Below are 14791 nucleotides of genomic sequence, written 5' to 3'. Positions count from 1 at the left end.
TCCAGCCAGGTAAATGTCTCGGCTTGGGGCACGACCATGGTTTGGTTTCAGTCGTGTTGGATATTTATCAGTTGCTAATCATTTTTGCTGTCACTGGTGCCATCCTCATTGTTCATGACAGATTGCTAGGCTTTAGCCTTTGGCCTTTGGTTAGCTTTGGTTTCAATTGTTGCTTGGCCTTTTGTTTCAGTTATTAATTTCTAGCAAACAATTGGTTTCATCTAATTTGTTTTTAATTGGTTGAAATGGTTGTTATGTCATTGGTAATGTGATATTATGCTATGATGATGGCCGGATATATAATGTATGCAACCGGAGTTTATACTAGTAATCAATTGGCGAGGCAATAAATGCAACCAACGTTGCTATTATAAACTTCATGACGAGGCAGATAATGAAGAAAAGGGTCTTTTCTGAGCATATTTTCTATAAATTGTGATAACTTTGGTTTGATTTCAATATTGGGCTGTTCGAGTCTTGGTTTCTCTCGAGTTGGTTTCAGCCTTGGTTCAGTCTTGGATATTTTCAGACTTGGTTTGGCCAAAGTTGGTTTGGTTTTAGTCGAGTTGGTTTCAGACGAATTGTGTGCTTGCCTTCTGAATTTTCAGGTAATGTGTGCTTGCATTCTGAATTTGTAGCCAATTGAGTGCATTACATTATATTTTGTGTGCCTCAATTTTTGTTGTTAATATTTTGTCTTATATGTGTGGTAATCACACCATGGTGACCACAATCAAGTTTTCTTGATTTTTTTAGTTTGAACAAAACACTAGAAAATGAGGGAATCTATTTACACATCAATTGTTTTCTTCTTTTTTTCAAGTTGAACCAAACTAAGAAAAATGGTGAAAAATACTTTCAGCCCATATTTTTTGACGAAACAAACACAAGAAACGCTTTCCATGAAAATGAAAAAAACACAAAAAAGTGAAGAGAAATTATTTTTTGAAAAATAAAGAAAACGAACCAAATAGGCTCTTGTTAGACCGATTTTCATGATAGTCTTTGGTCTTAGTTGGAATCGCAACATGTCTCATCTCGTCTCTCGTCCAATGAATTTTGGGTCCGCAGGGAAGTATTAAAAAAAAAAAAAAAATCAGTACTACCATGGAATGCTCAGAATTCAGGCCCACGGATTACGCCCACTGGCCCAAAATCGCAAACCCTAAACCTCTTTGCTCCGGTAACCTCACCCCCTCACTCTCTTCTTCCTCCCTCATTCGCGCCGCAGCCAGGACCCAAAAAGAGAGAGAGAGAGAGAGACAGAGAGAGAGAGAGTATGAGAATTGCAGCGATCGGCTGTGCGCTCCACCTGCCTCCACTCCCTTCGTCCTCATTCACGGCCCGCCTCTTGCCGCCATTACTCAAACCCCCTTCAATACGGCCGCCGGATACCGTCAACAGCCGTCCGCATGTCCCCTCCTCTCTGAGGACAGGCCTCCACCGGGTCGGCCGTTGTACGCGTCAGCCGGCGCCAGTCCGTCAAGAAATTCTGCTCTCCGTCCTCTGCCCGACCGCGACTTTACCGGCTTACAAATTCCTATCAAAAGATGCTAGCCAGTCGCCGCTCAGCCGGTAAAAAACTCACCTTTGAAGACCGAGAGTATACCGTCGAAGAGCTGAAACCTGAGAGCTTTGACGGCGTAGACATTGCCCTGTTCAGCGCTGGTGGGTCCATCAGTAAGGAGATGGGGCCCGTTGCGGCGGAGAAAGGAGCTATCGTGGTTGACAATAGCTCGGCGTTTCGGATGGATCCTAATGTGCCACTGATCATACCGGAGGTGAATTCGGCGGCGATGTCGCATATTAAGCTGAAGGGGAGAGCGGGGAAGGGGGCGTTGATCGCGAACCCGAATTGTTCGACGATTATTTGCTTGATGGCCGCTACTCCTCTACATCGGCACGCGAAGGTAATTGATTTTTGTTGGGAAATATTTGATTTTGGGATTGGATTTGGACTGTTGGTTGTGTTGGAGCTAGGTTTTGTGTGTAAAAGACCCATCTTTTTAACTTATTTCTGGAAATAAAAGATCTTGTATCGTTGACTATTTTGAAAAACATTTCCTCATTATGGAGCTATCCGGGTTCTATAAATTCTGAAAATGTTTGTTCTGGTGACCACATATTGAGGAATCCGTGTATGTTTATTATGGTTCTATAACAACTGTAATTTCCTGAAAGGAGTTTGATAATTTTTAAAAATTTTCAGAAAATCTAACAGATTTGTTTTTTCAATTTTGTTGAAGTTTTCAATAATTTTCTCAGTAAACGAACAAAATTGACCTGCGTGTTGCTATGACATTAGTGTGAAAAGAGACAAATAAATAATAGTTTAAACATTTGAGTTAAAATTACAGCAAAACACAACAACTTACACCGTATATCATACTGCTGAAATATGAAGTGCATTTAAAAATAATCCAATGAAATATTTTTGGTTTAATAGTGATTATTGTAGTGAGTGAGTTTAAGAACAAATAGTAGTGAAACCTTGGATTTATAGGCAAAAATCTTGGTTTCGAACTAAGGGGGTTCACAAATATTTGTGAGTAAAACTTTGGGTTTTATAGGCAAAAACGACATAACATTTTTCAAAAAAACTAAACGGTTAAAGTATTTGGTTTTAAAAATATAACGTGCATGTAGGCACAATATTGCAAAGTTACATCTGAACATAGCAACTCAAACTGTATAGCAACTTTCAATGTATATCTACTTATTTAAATACAAAGTGAGTTTGAAAGTAATTCAGTGATTTTTTGTGTGTAAATGTAATTTTAAAAGTAGGTGAGTTTAAAATATTTTTTCTTTGTGTGTGTGGGTGGGTGGTGGGTGGGGGGGTGTTAAAGCTATGAGTTTATTTAGGCGGGATATTTTGATGGGTCAAAAAGAGACTTCGGAAATGGGTGGATTTAAAAACAAATGACCTAAAACTTTGGGCTTACAGGTAAATTGTTTTGAAGTGAGTGGTTTAGAAAAGGATTTTTTCCATTATTAGACCCTTAAATCTTTCTTATTTTGAATTAGCCCTTCAAATCATTGAAATTTCTATGGAGTCCCTCAATTCCTAAATTATTTTGATGTAGTTTCTCAAGTCGTTAAAGTTGTTGTTATGTCGCTCAATTCTTATGTTATTTAGAAATTAGTCCCTTCCATGAAGCGCACAAATAGTAATTAGAGACTAATTTGAAATGTATCAGTACCTCATAGAAAACTTTTAGGATTTGAGAGAGTAATTTCCCTCTAATTACAATTTCTACTCTTGATTGAAGGGACTAGTTCCAAAATAAAAATTTCGGTGATTTGAGGGACTAATTGTATTAGGAATTGATTTCTATTAGGGATATGATAGACTAATTTCCCTCTAGTTGCTATTTTTACTCTTGTTGAAGGGACTAATTTCAGAATAAATTAAGAATTGGAGGGCCTAATAGCAATTTCAGTGATTTGAGGGACTAAATGCTAATTGTATTAGGAATTGATTTCTATTAGGGATATGATAGACTAATTTCCCTCTAGTTGCTATTTTTACTCTTGTTGAAGGGACTAATTTCAGAATAAATTAAGAATTGGAGGGCCTAATAGCAATTTCAGTGATTTGAGGGATGATTTGAGGGCCAAATTGCATTAAATTAAGAATTGTGGGACTTAACATCAATTTTAATGATTCGAGGGTTTATTAAATAGATAGAAAAGGAGCGAAAAAAAAAGGAAAAAAGAAAAAAAAGGAAGAGAAGACAGAGCCCTGAATTGTACTCGTGACCATCAGGTCATATAAGCTTTAATTGGGTATACTATATCGCTGGGCCATGTATCCTCTTCGTGTTGGTATTGTACAAAATTTTATATAATTTAATTCTATACCGTAGCTATGAAAAGACATTCTAATGGTAAACCCTTTTGTTTATATATAAATTATAAAAAGGTCCTTGTTTTTATAAGGAATGTCAGAAACCCTTTTGAGGTTTTAAAAGTTATACACACTTTAGCCCCCCATTACCAAAGCAAAAAACCATCACTTTAGGCATACTCTGTTATCATAGTTTTCTCTTCTCAAAGGTTATTTGTAGAAATTGAATCATTCCTGAGAATTTAGTTGCTGCCTTCGTCCCTCTTAGTTGCTTCTGTGTTTGTAAACAGATATAACTGCTGTATATAAGTTCTTGGTTATCTTTCTCTTTTCACATGTAAAGGTTGTGAGAATGGTTGTTAGTACCTATCAAGCAGCTAGTGGTGCAGGTGCAGCAGCAATGGAAGAGCTTGAACTTCAGACTCGTGAGGTGTCACTTCTTTATAGGACTCTTCTTTCTATTTTCAGTAATCACTGTGCATTATCTATCTTGTTTTGCCAAGCTAATATTTGTCTGTCTTCTAGGTATTGGAAGGCAAAGAGCCCACTTGCAACATCTTCAAACAGCAGGTAATTTCTGTTGGTCATGTCCTTTAATGAAAGTAGTATGCGTTGAGTAGTCTTGACACTAAGCTTGACATGTTAATCTGTTTATGCAGTACGCGTTTAATTTGTTCTCACATAATGCACCAGTTCTCTCGAACGGGTATAATGAGGAGGAAATGAAGCTAGTGAAGGAGACGAGAAAAATTTGGGTAATTGCTTTTGGTACTATGTTTAATTTATTTTTTATTATTTTGTGTTTTCTTTTCACTATTCAAGTTTAATCAATCTGATCTTTGTTATCAACACATTTTGATGTAGAATGACAATGATGTTAAAGTGACTGCTACTTGCATAAGGGTTCCTGTGATGCGTGCACATGCTGAAAGTGTCAACCTGCAATTTGATAAGCCACTCGATGAGGTAAGGTTTTAGTAAACAGTTTGCAGGTTTCAGATGAAATATCTGTATTAGGCATTATGGTTCAGTTATTTGTACTTACCTTATTTTATTTTCGAAGGTCTGAAAATATTATCTAAAACAACCTTTTTAGATCATAACAAGTTCACGTACACCCAAATATACTAGCAATGCATATATCATGCATGTAAAACATTGAAATATTTTTACTAGATCTTTGGTAGATTCAGTTAGGATCCACAACTAAGATTATGAATCTTTTACTATTTTATGTATCCCTAAAAGAAATTCACCTCTCTGCAATATATTATTTTCATAGTCTAGCATGATATGCATACTCCAACAAGAGGAGAAAGGAAAAATGACTTGAGAAGTATTTGTTTTGGAAAAAAAACACAGTATTTGTTTTGGAAAAAAAATACTGATGGGAGATTAGTATTTTCTCTAAAGTCTTTGTTGTTTGTATATTATTTGTACATCTTTAACGTACACAAGATGCTAGCCAGTCGCCGCTCAGCCGGTAAAAAACTCACCTTTGAAGACCGAGAGTATACCGTCGAAGAGCTGAAACCTGAGAGCTTTGACGGCGTAGACATTGCCCTGTTCAGCGCTGGTGGGTCCATCAGTAAGGAGATGGGGCCCGTTGCGGCGGAGAAAGGAGCTATCGTGGTTGACAATAGCTCGGCGTTTCGGATGGATCCTAATGTGCCACTGATCATACCGGAGGTGAATTCGGCGGCGATGTCGCATATTAAGCTGAAGGGGAGAGCGGGGAAGGGGGCGTTGATCGCGAACCCGAATTGTTCGACGATTATTTGCTTGATGGCCGCTACTCCTCTACATCGGCACGCGAAGGTAATTGATTTTTGTTGGGAAATATTTGATTTTGGGATTGGATTTGGACTGTTGGTTGTGTTGGAGCTAGGTTTTGTGTGTAAAAGACCCATCTTTTTAACTTATTTCTGGAAATAAAAGATCTTGTATCGTTGACTATTTTGAAAAACATTTCCTCATTATGGAGCTATCCGGGTTCTATAAATTCTGAAAATGTTTGTTCTGGTGACCACATATTGAGGAATCCGTGTATGTTTATTATGGTTCTATAACAACTGTAATTTCCTGAAAGGAGTTTGATAATTTTTAAAAATTTTCAGAAAATCTAACAGATTTGTTTTTTCAATTTTGTTGAAGTTTTCAATAATTTTCTCAGTAAACGAACAAAATTGACCTGCGTGTTGCTATGACATTAGTGTGAAAAGAGACAAATAAATAATAGTTTAAACATTTGAGTTAAAATTACAGCAAAACACAACAACTTACACCGTATATCATACTGCTGAAATATGAAGTGCATTTAAAAATAATCCAATGAAATATTTTTGGTTTAATAGTGATTATTGTAGTGAGTGAGTTTAAGAACAAATAGTAGTGAAACCTTGGATTTATAGGCAAAAATCTTGGTTTCGAACTAAGGGGGTTCACAAATATTTGTGAGTAAAACTTTGGGTTTTATAGGCAAAAACGACATAACATTTTTCAAAAAAACTAAACGGTTAAAGTATTTGGTTTTAAAAATATAACGTGCATGTAGGCACAATATTGCAAAGTTACATCTGAACATAGCAACTCAAACTGTATAGCAACTTTCAATGTATATCTACTTATTTAAATACAAAGTGAGTTTGAAAGTAATTCAGTGATTTTTTGTGTGTAAATGTAATTTTAAAAGTAGGTGAGTTTAAAATATTTTTTCTTTGTGTGTGTGGGTGGGTGGTGGGTGGGGGGGTGTTAAAGCTATGAGTTTATTTAGGCGGGATATTTTGATGGGTCAAAAAGAGACTTCGGAAATGGGTGGATTTAAAAACAAATGACCTAAAACTTTGGGCTTACAGGTAAATTGTTTTGAAGTGAGTGGTTTAGAAAAGGATTTTTTCCATTATTAGACCCTTAAATCTTTCTTATTTTGAATTAGCCCTTCAAATCATTGAAATTTCTATGGAGTCCCTCAATTCCTAAATTATTTTGATGTAGTTTCTCAAGTCGTTAAAGTTGTTGTTATGTCGCTCAATTCTTATGTTATTTAGAAATTAGTCCCTTCCATGAAGCGCACAAATAGTAATTAGAGACTAATTTGAAATGTATCAGTACCTCATAGAAAACTTTTAGGATTTGAGAGAGTAATTTCCCTCTAATTACAATTTCTACTCTTGATTGAAGGGACTAGTTTGATAGAAATTTTGATGATTTGAGGGCCAAATTGCATTAAATTAAGAATTGTGGGACTTAACATCAATTTTAATGATTCGAGGGTTTATTAAATAGATAGAAAAGGAGCGAAAAAAAAAGGAAAAAAGAAAAAAAAGGAAGAGAAGACAGAGCCCTGAATTGTACTCGTGACCATCAGGTCATATAAGCTTTAATTGGGTATACTATATCGCTGGGCCATGTATCCTCTTCGTGTTGGTATTGTACAAAATTTTATATAATTTAATTCTATACCGTAGCTATGAAAAGACATTCTAATGGTAAACCCTTTTGTTTATATATAAATTATAAAAAGGTCCTTGTTTTTATAAGGAATGTCAGAAACCCTTTTGAGGTTTTAAAAGTTATACACACTTTAGCCCCCCATTACCAAAGCAAAAAACCATCACTTTAGGCATACTCTGTTATCATAGTTTTCTCTTCAAAGGTTAATTTTGTAGAAATTGAATCATTCCTGAGAATTTAGTTGCTGCCTTCGTCCCTCTTAGTTGCTTCTGTGTTTGTAAACAGATATAACTGCTGTATATAAGTTCTTGGTTATCTTTCTCTTTTCACATGTAAAGGTTGTGAGAATGGTTGTTAGTACCTATCAAGCAGCTAGTGGTGCAGGTGCAGCAGCAATGGAAGAGCTTGAACTTCAGACTCGTGAGGTGTCACTTCTTTATAGGACTCTTCTTTCTATTTTCAGTAATCACTGTGCATTATCTATCTTGTTTTGCCAAGCTAATATTTGTCTGTCTTCTAGGTATTGGAAGGCAAAGAGCCCACTTGCAACATCTTCAAACAGCAGGTAATTTCTGTTGGTCATGTCCTTTAATGAAAGTAGTATGCGTTGAGTAGTCTTGACACTAAGCTTGACATGTTAATCTGTTTATGCAGTACGCGTTTAATTTGTTCTCACATAATGCACCAGTTCTCTCGAACGGGTATAATGAGGAGGAAATGAAGCTAGTGAAGGAGACGAGAAAAATTTGGGTAATTGCTTTTGGTACTATGTTTAATTTATTTTTTATTATTTTGTGTTTTCTTTTCACTATTCAAGTTTAATCAATCTGATCTTTGTTATCAACACATTTTGATGTAGAATGACAATGATGTTAAAGTGACTGCTACTTGCATAAGGGTTCCTGTGATGCGTGCACATGCTGAAAGTGTCAACCTGCAATTTGATAAGCCACTCGATGAGGTAAGGTTTTAGTAAACAGTTTGCAGGTTTCAGATGAAATATCTGTATTAGGCATTATGGTTCAGTTATTTGTACTTACCTTATTTTATTTTCGAAGGTCTGAAAATATTATCTAAAACAACCTTTTTAGATCATAACAAGTTCACGTACACCCAAATATACTAGCAATGCATATATCATGCATGTAAAACATTGAAATATTTTTACTAGATCTTTGGTAGATTCAGTTAGGATCCACAACTAAGATTATGAATCTTTTACTATTTTATGTATCCCTAAAAGAAATTCACCTCTCTGCAATATATTATTTTCATAGTCTAGCATGATATGCATACTCCAACAAGAGGAGAAAGGAAAAATGACTTGAGAAGTATTTGTTTTGGAAAAAAAACACAGTATTTGTTTTGGAAAAAAAATACTGATGGGAGATTAGTATTTTCTCTAAAGTCTTTGTTGTTTGTATATTATTTGTACATCTTTAACGTACAAACTTCTCTCTCTCTCTCCCCCTCCCTCCCTCCCTTCCATTTTCATTTCTTAAAGCTGTCTAATAATATAGATAAGAACGATTTAGAAACTACAGAAATGGATAATGGATGTTAGTTTAATTATTAAATTAATTTAATACTTTCAAGGATATGGTGGCCGAGACAGTTTGGTTCAGCGTAAAGTACTCTCTCTGTGTCAAACGGCTGCATCCAAGAGATACACCCATCATCACCCCCATGCCTCCCTTCCCACGAACAAATTGTCTAGGACACCAATGACAATAATGTAACAGAAACCATCTAATCGCCCCTGTTATATTTATTAATAATCAACATATCAATCTCTTTCTTATGTGACAGTTCAAATTTCAGAAATTTATATACTCGAGTATCTATAAAATCAATCAAAAAAATTGTGCATTAAACAGACAATCTTTACTTTCTCACATTAATCCTCGCCAACCGTTAGTTTTCAAGCAACCAACAAAATCAACCAAGAATAAGTGATTGAAATGATAAGTCTGCCGAAAGGGAAAAACCTAGAAAGAAACATGTCTGGCGAGTCAGGTTCCAAGAGACCTAAAATCCATAGCCTGGCTCACCCAATCTATGGCACTATACTTACAATCAGGAGACGTCAGGGGAGGGGAAGCAGTCTGTCACAAGTCAATGGGCAAGGATTATGGCAGGGTTGTTTTTTTGGTCACTATGAGCTGGAGAAATTAGACGATTGAAGGAAGTACAAATAACCATATGGCAGATTCGAGGGGCAGTAATGAGATCATAGCAGCGAAAGGTCAAGGGTTCTGACTTCTGTGGGAGTGGAGTCCCAGAGAACAGCCATTCCATGACCATCAAATAAATCCGTTCCCATATATACCTTGTGCTGGTAGTAGTGCTGTCCAGTTCACCAATATTATTTCATGTTCCATCGAGACTAACATCTCCAAACAAATTGTCTTGTACAATTATTCTACTCTGGACGCACCTTCCATCCAAACTCCAAAAATTTAGGCTAGTGACATCTCTAGTACCACTTAAGTGACAGGCACAATAGATGTCACGAAATATAGTCACTGCTTGGTTTTAGCTGCTTGTATCCAGCATTACATGATACTAAATTATTGCATCCAAAGTCAGAAGGCACTAATATGTTGTGCACCCACTATCACAGGGCATTACATGCCCAAGCTTGATTCCTTTTACCACTATTGTAAACTCAGTATATGAATGTATCTCATACAAGGTATTAAATGTCGGGTGTTGGAAACATGTTAGACGGCTAAAATCCATGTTGGATTGTGGGCATTAGGAAAATATCAGTGATATGTAGTAAATATTTGATTGTCATATCAGACGGTGTGCATATATAATCCTAAATGCAATCTAAATATACTTAATAAAAATCTATAGTCTAAACATAACATATGATGTTTAGGATCACAAAATAATTCTAGAAACTTGTTTCTCGATTGTAAGAGAAAGCGAACGAGGGAGGGAGGGAGGTAGGGAGACCCTAAAACCCTTCATCATCGAAACCTCAATCCAATGTCGAAATTTAACGGTGAGTGCTCAATTGATTTCACCTTCGAGAGGAAGCAAATGAGTAGGAGTCAAGCAGTTTTTTTGGGGCACAATTTTACCTTAGACTTGACTATCAGCTCCTTTTACTTGGGAATATAACCATTGGATAATTAGGTTTGTGTTTTGGGTTTTAAACATAAGCTCAAAAAGAATAAGGTCTTAAAAATTAGCATATTGGCCGATATTACGAGGCCGACAATATCGGCCGACATGTCTGACATAGCCAAACATGTCCCAATATTTATCCTCAAATGCCATGCCATACAGCATCAGCAGCGTGATATCACGGTGTTGGAGCTCCAAACTGACATGACATATCACCGCCATATCTGACATGTCGGCTGCCATTTAAAACCTTAATCTCATAGTATTTTGGCATACGATCTCCCTCCTTACCTGCCTATTTGACTAGTGTGATAGTGTTGATAAAGTTAGCAAATAGAATTTTATTAGTAAGCATAGGTTGAATGGGAAGCTTAAGATCAATTTATTGCAGCTAAATAGTTAATCTACCAACAAATTTCCATGTTCATTCTCTTTCTGTCTCTCTTATGTTGCACAATTCACAACCAATTCAATTTGTAGAAACTACTGTTCCTGCAGACAGTAAACGGGCCTTCTTATTTCAGTATGATGGGTTGAGCAAAACAGACAATGGTCATTTTTTTCATTGCTGCCAACTGTATACAGTAGGCTTCTTGCCATTTATAACTATGTTTTCAGTTTTCCATTTATACATCTATTGATGTCAACTATGTTTTCAGTTTTCCATTTATACATCTATTGATGTCGTCTAGTGTATATTATAAGAAGTTGAATTAATAGATTTGTTTATAGTTAACTTACCTGAGAATGCTGCTGTGACCAAGCCTTTGCAAAATTATTTGGCATTCATTACCTCCTTACATTTTGCAAACAAATCATACCGACTATTTAGATGTGTTTTGTGTTCATCAAAATGTTCTAGATGCCTATCTTTGTTGTAGAAGCAATTGAGCTGATTAAGACATGGACCTCTAAAACTTTTATAACTGATGCTTCAACTTTTATAACTGATGCTTCAAGAACCTTTCTTTTCATTTTGTGTAAATTTTTATTTATATCAAGTCACTCACTTAGTGGTAGCTTGGTATTTATGTCGTGATAAGCTGGTGCAAGTTTTCAAACTTTTCATGAGGGTCTATTCCCTAACTCATACCTGGTTGATGTCCTCAGTCTGGGAACTGGAGGAAAATGTAGTGTTATGCCCCCTGAATGTTTCAGCATATCTTGTCTGTTCATTTGTGTAGGTCCTGACTTGACTTAAAAACTGTTCCACTGGTGGTTAGTAAGAGGACAAGAAAGTAATCAGAATCGAGGGATACTAATTATCAATTTTTTGGTTAACATGAAAAGAAGCACATGTCAAACTTCTTAACAGTAATGAAATTCATTGAAATGAAATATAGATCTTCAAAATTTATTAATAACGCATCAAACTGTAGTGCTTACAGTAGAACTACTTAAATTTCTTGACCTTTAGAAAACAACCTTGGTTAAGTTGTTCTCTGCCATATGGTATCTGATATTTAGATTTTGCAAAGCAGTTCAAAATATGTTTGCCTATCCCTACAGTTTTTTCTTTTCAAGAGAATGATACTATGCAGGTGTTTCCATGTGGTCCAAAGTATCATGCAAAGGTGGATCATTTTTCAACCTTTTTTTAAAGACCTATGAACATTTGAACCAAAACTCATCAGCGTTAGCTTAGGGCTAAGTAGTTACGAAATTGGAGTTTCTATCACTTTTTTAAATTTGTGCTTGGTTTACTGACCGCAAGTCTAAGCTTGTTTTACTCGATTCAGCTTTGGTTTCTTCCAATTTTATACTGCAAGCAGTGCTTGATACATAACCTGAACAAATACAGTGGATGAGTGAAAATACATTATGGAATGACAACTCATGTTTTAATTAGTGTACCTTTTTTGCTAATTATCTGTTATCTGCCTAATGTTTCTTATTGAGTTCAAAGGCCATTAGGTCTCAGATTTAAAAGCCCATAGTTTGACATTCACCAGCACTATTGATATGTGACTTCTGTCTTAGACATAACTGTAGTTAATGATCAGGTGCCAAGAATATTTTTAGACATGAAATAAAAGCTCTCTGCTGATAAGATCCACTCCTTGTGTTTTTCCTCTCAAACTTCTCTTCACAACATGTAGAGTCTACTAGAGTTTATATTTGTTCATAAGTTGGTCTTTTTTAAATCAGGTTATTTGCTTGTTTTGTCAAATGATTTTCAATTAAAATTCAATTTCTATGCTGTTTTCCTTCTATAACCAGAATACTTCAGGCCAGATGCGACAATTATTCACATGACGAACTCTGACGTTAGTTTGTGTGTTTGTCGTATAGGATACTGCAAGGAGAATCCTTAAGGAAGCTGCTGGGGTGGTTGTCATTGATGATAGGGCGTCCAATCTCTTCCCTACGCCATTGGAGGTTATTATCTTTCTCTCATAAAAATAGATGAACTATAAATCTCAAGTCCTTGAGGACATCTTGAATTTGACCCCCTTTTTGTTTTCTATCAACTGTAGGTATCAAAAAAAGATGATGTTGCAGTGGGTCGGATCCGTCAAGATTTATCCCAAGAGGGCAACCACGGGTAAGATATACTTCAATATTTAGCTTTATTATCTTACTTCTTCACTTTGCACTATCATGGTTTTGACAATGGTTGGGGCTTCTTGGTTCCATTATCTTAACCTATTAAAATGTATTTCCATGTTTCCAAATTTGAAGCATTTATATTCATCATTTAGCGGTAACATATCGTGCATCACTTTTCTTGGCCTAAGTAACATGATTATGCCATGAAAAATATTTAGATCAGGAAACGTGTCATTTCATGTCTGATATTGTTCCAAGTGGATGAGACATATGGGTGCTCTATCTCAAGAAACATTATGGAAGGTTTATGATGTGTTCTGCATAATAGGGAATTCACCTTAAAATTGCCAGAACTCATGGCTTCCTTGCATTGTTTATTTCATTTTTAATTTATTTCAAGTAAAAAGAAAAGAAAAAAAAACCAGATAAATCTTTTCCTCTGGCAAGACAACACTATTCTTTTATCCATAGAGTGAAGGAATCTTAATTTTCGTAACTTTGTTATAGGTTGGACATATTTGTCTGTGGAGATCAGATACGCAAAGGGGCTGCCTTGAATGCAGTACAGATAGCGGAGAAGTTGCTATAGACTAGGAGGATCGTTCTGTAAGCTGCTGGCTGTTGTTCTTTATACTTGAATTGGATATTTATAGAGAAGTATGAGAGGATGTGTTTTTTTTTAACTAGGATTGCTATGTACCGTAGGAAGTTTTGCCAATTGTTTTATGTATTTTCTTTTTGGATATTGTGTCAAGTGCATATTAATGATTATGATATTTGTGTAGGGCTCTTTTTCCAGTAGTAATATGCTTATTTGATAATATTGCATCAGTTGTGCACTCAATCATTTTCTTTTGTTGGAGATGCTAAGATGCTTTACCTCAAGAACATCAGGTTACATTAGTGAGATCTTACATCATTTGTTCTCAACCAATTTTTGTACACCCAAATTCGTTAAATAACTAATCTTTATGTTTGTAGGAATTTGTATGTTTATCGTTTACCATAAATTATTAATTTGTGATCAACGTGCATGGAGCTACCTTAGTATTGGATGTTAATATCCTTCGAAGTTTATTCTACTAATTACTAGCGCAAACATAAACATAAAGAAGGAAACCAACAACTTGTAGTACATAAAAACCCGTGAAAGATTGTTTTCTTTTCTGAAAGATGAGTAGAAAGCAAATGGTCCAAAATATTGTGGAGCGCCAGAATCACAGGCACAAGTTTATTAGAAATTTCCCGGGAAAAGTGTCCTTAACAATTGATTCAGCTTTGTCTTCTGTTCTTTTATTGAGATTGTTTATGTCCTCTCTCCCCACGCTACCATTAGCTTTACTTGTTTCGCTTCACATTCTGGAGATTATTTTGAGATTTCGTAACGTAACCTTTTGATCCATCACATTCTTTACTGGATACTTTTTACTCGCTTGCCCTTCCTTTCTGCTGACGTATTAAACTATGTATCGACAGTATTACATTTCTTTGCGCCTTTAGGATGTTTTTTTGGGAATATTTCCTTTCTGAAAAGTTGGGGAGAGAATTTTTCTTTTATCAGTTTGAAGACCTCATGTTACTTGTCAATTCCTTTTACCAACTTTCCTATAGTTCTACAAGTTATGATGTTATGATGTTTTGATCTACATCTAAACATTACCTAGAAGCCTGTTCAGAGGGTTCGACAGTTCGTTTAATCGTTAGAAAATTGTAAAAAATTATTCCAACAACTTGATTTCAGTACGCTAAAATGGGAATCTACGATCACACGTCCGATGTAAATGTCTGTTTTCAGATACA

General features: G+C 35.7%; 1 protein-coding gene across 1 annotated transcript; it reads left to right on the top strand.

Moving 5' to 3' along the window:
* Window positions 1689-13792, top strand: LOC109847724 (aspartate-semialdehyde dehydrogenase). Its single transcript, XM_020416955.1, has 13 exons — window positions 1689-1910; window positions 4194-4280; window positions 4376-4420; window positions 4510-4605; window positions 4715-4816; window positions 5309-5668; window positions 7642-7728; window positions 7824-7868; window positions 7958-8053; window positions 8163-8264; window positions 12734-12820; window positions 12919-12986; window positions 13499-13792. The coding sequence occupies exons 1-13, from the start codon at window positions 1689-1691 to the stop codon at window positions 13578-13580; spliced, it is 1479 nt and encodes a 492-aa protein (XP_020272544.1). The 3' UTR covers window positions 13581-13792.

Source organism: Asparagus officinalis, chromosome 7 (assembly GCF_001876935.1).
Source record: "Asparagus officinalis chromosome 7, Aspof.V1, whole genome shotgun sequence".
Lineage (NCBI taxonomy): Eukaryota > Viridiplantae > Streptophyta > Magnoliopsida > Asparagales > Asparagaceae > Asparagus > Asparagus officinalis.
Note: the sequence above shows the minus strand (reverse complement) of the source record. Positions and strands in the feature narration are given on the sequence as shown.